This window comes from Leucoraja erinacea, chromosome 1 (genome assembly GCF_028641065.1).
Source record: "Leucoraja erinacea ecotype New England chromosome 1, Leri_hhj_1, whole genome shotgun sequence".
NCBI classification, from domain to species: Eukaryota; Metazoa; Chordata; class Chondrichthyes; order Rajiformes; family Rajidae; genus Leucoraja; species Leucoraja erinaceus.
This window is the reverse complement of record NC_073377.1, coordinates 115,070,411-115,074,735: the sequence shown is the minus strand read 5'-3', so window position 1 is coordinate 115,074,735 and position 4,325 is coordinate 115,070,411. Positions and strand designations below refer to the sequence as shown.

The window sequence follows — 4,325 nt, the reverse complement described above, 5'->3', positions numbered from 1 at the left end:
TTTTTCCGCTTGACGTAACACAAAACCTGTGATAAGAACGTCAAAGCCCATCAACTTTCTTAAAAATTAGAGAACAGAATGACATTTTATTATGTCGAGATTGAAGCATTCTGAACATATGAACCATCTTAATGGATGACCCTGAAATTAAATCATACTGAGTTAGTTACCCATTGTAGATGAATTACCATATTCATTACTAGATACCTAAACATCTATCCATGTCTTAGAAAAGATCACGTTTTAAATTGCCTAGTGTCCATAACATACATACAAAATTCCACAATATAACATGATTTTAAAAATCTCAGTCATGGATTTAGAGGCCAATGGAAGAATTTTTATGTTTAATTCCTGTAAAGTTAATGGCCATTTAAAATCCTCTTGTTGCGATTAGTTTTTCTGGAAGCGTCAATTGGAACGTTTCGGTTGTCTGGACTTTAAACCCCATACGCATGAAAAATACTGCCGTTCGTATGGTTCCTAAATCACCCTTGGCGCAACGTAAATGGATTAAAGGCATCTTAGAGCACGTTTATACATAATAAACGGCTTTCCTTTACCTGCCCGTCGTGAAAGTGTCCCCTTGGTCGGCGATGATGGCTTTAGAAACGACTTGTTTAATTACTCGCCAGCACTGAACTTTCGGGCGTTGATAAAAAACTTCACAGAAGAACTCCGGCGGAACAATTCTTCAGCAAAAGCTTACCCCCCAGAAAATAAAGCCAGGACAGGTAGGAAAACCGCATTTTAAATCCCGCCCCCGCCCACCTCAAAGCTCCAAATCCGCACACGTCCAGTGGCAGCACTGCACGCCGCTGAGGTAGTTTTGTAAACATACCTACTTTATCGTCACCTCTGACCAGTGAATCCCACCCATCCTCCTCGATCGTCACAGAGCCACCACGACGAGTGTTGCCTCAATTCACGCAACCCCTTTGTCAACGCATCCCAAGAGTGCCCTGCACAACACCGGCTGCGCTTCTAAGGCCACCTGGTCAAGACTAGAGGGAGCGACCATTGGAAGTCAGCAGCCTTCTAGGCTAGCACCATTACATCAATGACCCCATGGACGTCCCTGGCCAGACCTGCCCCGAAAGCAGTGGACAAACCCTCAACCGCTTGAGGACAGGCATCGGACGCTAAGGGGTACGTGAAATGGGGCCTCGTGGGACAGCGTCTCCTGCGAGTGTGGGACCCAACACAGACGTGGAGCACATAGTCACCAGTTTCCCCAAACACCCGGTCACCGAATGGTGATGAGTTCTGATTGACCTGGACATGACACGCTGGCCTGGCTCGCCTCACAGAACTGCAGGTCTAAAAGACATACGACAGAAGAAGATGTCACCTCTTCCTTTTCTTCAGTGATGCTGCCTGACCTATTGAGTTCTCTAGCACTATTGTGTGTCTATCTTTCCCTATCAGCTCCTTCCTACACAACAGCGTTAATGTTTCCAGTTGGAGTCCTTTTGGCAGGTGAAAAGGGTGTCAAAAAAGGTGTTTTCATGTTGCAAAGATGGTAGTGAGATGGACAGGTGCTGAAGGCACACACAGGGTGCGGCGTCCTTCAGGGCAGCCGATCAACAATATTTATAGCCACTTTTGTAAACCTTGTCAGCGACATGTTGCAACTCTTTTGTATACTGTGAATGAAAAAACAATGAATTTTCACTGTACCTTCACGTACATGTGACAATAAGTATTATGTGCAATACGTTGAACACTCCAGTACACTAGCCCTATCCCCCGAACTCTATCTCCGTTATATTGATGACTGCATCGGTGCCACCTCCTGCACCCATGCAGAATTCATTGTCTTCATTAACGTCACCACCAATTTTCCATCCTGCACTCAAATTCACTTGGACCATCTCCCCTCCTCTTTCTTGATCTCACCATCTCCATCCCAGGATATAGACTGACATCGATTACAAACCCACTTTAAGTAACCCCTGCATTGTGTCTCTCCATCCTTCTCCCACCCAAGTTGCATCAGCTTCTCTCCATTCTCAACCTCACAAATATCTAACAATGGCCTGTTTTCTTTTATCATTGTTTCTTTTTTTTGCATATCTTTCATTCATTGTTCTATATCTCTCTCGACATCACCATCTATTTTTTTCCTTTCCCCTGATTAGTTTGAAGAAGGTCTTTTTACGCGAAACATCACCCATTCCCTTTACAGAATGCTGGCCCTATCCCGCTGATTACTCCAGCATTTTGTGTCTATCTTCAGTTTAAACCAGCATCTGCAGTTCCTTCCTACAAATATAAATATATAAATATATCTATATAAAAATACATACATACATATATAAATATATACATACATAGCATACTAAGTTGGCACCCATTGGGGGCCGTCACACAGGCGGCTTGGTCCCCCAACACAATATTCCACCACTCACACATAGTCCCCAACTGCACAGCACAGCTCTTTCCTCTCATCCCTAGCACTCTCTCCCTCCCTACACCCCTCCTATCCCCTCTAGCCCCCACCTCCCCCCACTATCCCTCCTCAACCTCCCCAATGCACTACTCTCCCTCTATTCCCCACTCCCTACCTCCCCCCACTGCTCTAACTCTATTCCCCCCCCTCTCTCCCTCCTCACCTCCCCATCTCCTCTTACCCTCCCCAATCCCTCCCTCATCTTTCCCCTATCCTCAGTCCACTCCCCCCCTCCCTCCCTTCATAAGTCCTCTACCCTCCCTAATTCCCTCCTCTCCCACTATCCCCTCTCCTCTCCTCCTCTCTCTCTCCCCAAGATCTCGAGTTTGCCACTCATCTCCCCTTCTTGCGTGCCCCGGAGGGATCCATCAGCCGTCAGCGCCCTCAGAGCCAGGCCTCGTAGCGGCCCGGAAACACCAGCAGCTACGACCCGCGCCGTGTGTGGGGGGGAGGAGAGCTCGTAGACACAGACGGGGGAAGAGCCAAGGGGGAGAGGGGTATCACGGGAGAGGGGGGGCGGGAGCCAGCGAGGGAGACCAAAAGGGAAGGGGATGGAGCTGCAGACCGTTGCGATGGCGGTACGTTTGGACTCACAGCATGCGCTGGATTCTCTCCTTCGCCAGTAACAGATTCACCGCTTTCCGTTTGGCGACATCGACGTTTCCGGTTGGAGACCTCCGCTGGCCCCCCTCTTCTCCATAAAGACCGATGGCGCAGGAAGGGCGGATCGTCCCGTGGAGTGACATGATAAGCGACCAAGTCCGCACGGCGCTGACTGGCAGAGAGGAGATCGATCTGCGCAAGCACGGTTTTTTTTATGATTTTTTAAAACTCACAAACTTTTACATTATTCCATCGATCAGATGAAACTTGGTGCACTCGCAGCACAGGAGAACGGTGAGTGAGCTGGTGAAAAATCATAGTGCTGTCATGTACCGTTATTGCGCAAATAGAAATAATGCGCTAACTGGAGGAGCACAAGATCAGAGCTTTAGTTATGTATAGGTTTGTCTATGATAAGCTGAAGACAGTTAATGGGACAAGTTAGAGGGCGATCACACTTCTTTGTGTTATGTGATGTCAATAGCAGGGATATGAGATTTGCCTGTTGAATGAATGGTTTCATTATCCTATTTTACCCGAGCCTCACCCGATCACATTCATTCAGCTTATCCTATCCATCTTTCCCACAGCCTTCACTGCAACTCAAAAACACCTTTTCAGCTCTGATGAAGATTCTTCAACTTGAAATAAATACTCTATTTCTCTTTTCATACATCTTACCATACTTGGTGAATGTTAACAGCATTTTCAGTTCATATGTATGAGCCCAAGAATCCTCTGATCTGGTCCATTTTTTGACCACCAAGATATTTGGACTTGGCAAGAATTTCTTTCATGAAAAGGGCAAAGTATTTTATAATCAATGATATACTTATACTTACATATAATTATATGAGGAATGTAATCACTGTTGTAACAAACGAAAAGTTGAAGTAAATTTGCCCATAAACAGATTCCTGAACTCCCAATGAGGTCTTGGATGGAATATGTTTTAATGATATTGGATGAAGAATACATTTAGATATCTGGAGAAAAATCCCATGTCAGTCTTTGAAAATAGCCTATAAGATCTGAGAGGTTAACGGACCTTAGATTAACAACTCATCCAAAAGATGCCATCTCACCTGCTGCATTGCCCAAGTGCTGCATAAACAAACCTGACTAAATTATCTGTTCAATTCTTTGGATTGAAGATTGAAGACATTTTAACCTGATCGTTTTATAATGGTGTTCTCTGCCACAAACCGCTCCTCTTCAGAAGTTTTAAGTCAGAAACTGATCAATGTGCAATAATTCTTTGTTTTTTGAT

At 45.4% G+C, this 4,325-nt stretch overlaps 1 protein-coding gene across 1 annotated transcript in view; it reads right to left on the bottom strand.

The window, feature by feature from the left end:
• The window catches only part of LOC129695552 (probable E3 ubiquitin-protein ligase HERC6), a 17,996-nt gene extending 13,847 nt beyond the window's left edge, over nucleotides 1–4,149 (bottom strand). Inside the window, exon 1 of the mRNA XM_055632647.1 lies at nucleotides 4,141–4,149. Within this exon, the coding sequence (XP_055488622.1) occupies nucleotides 4,141–4,149 (9 nt within the window). The remainder of the gene's footprint in view (nucleotides 1–4,140) is intronic.
• Between the last annotated feature and the right edge of the window lie 176 nt (nucleotides 4,150–4,325).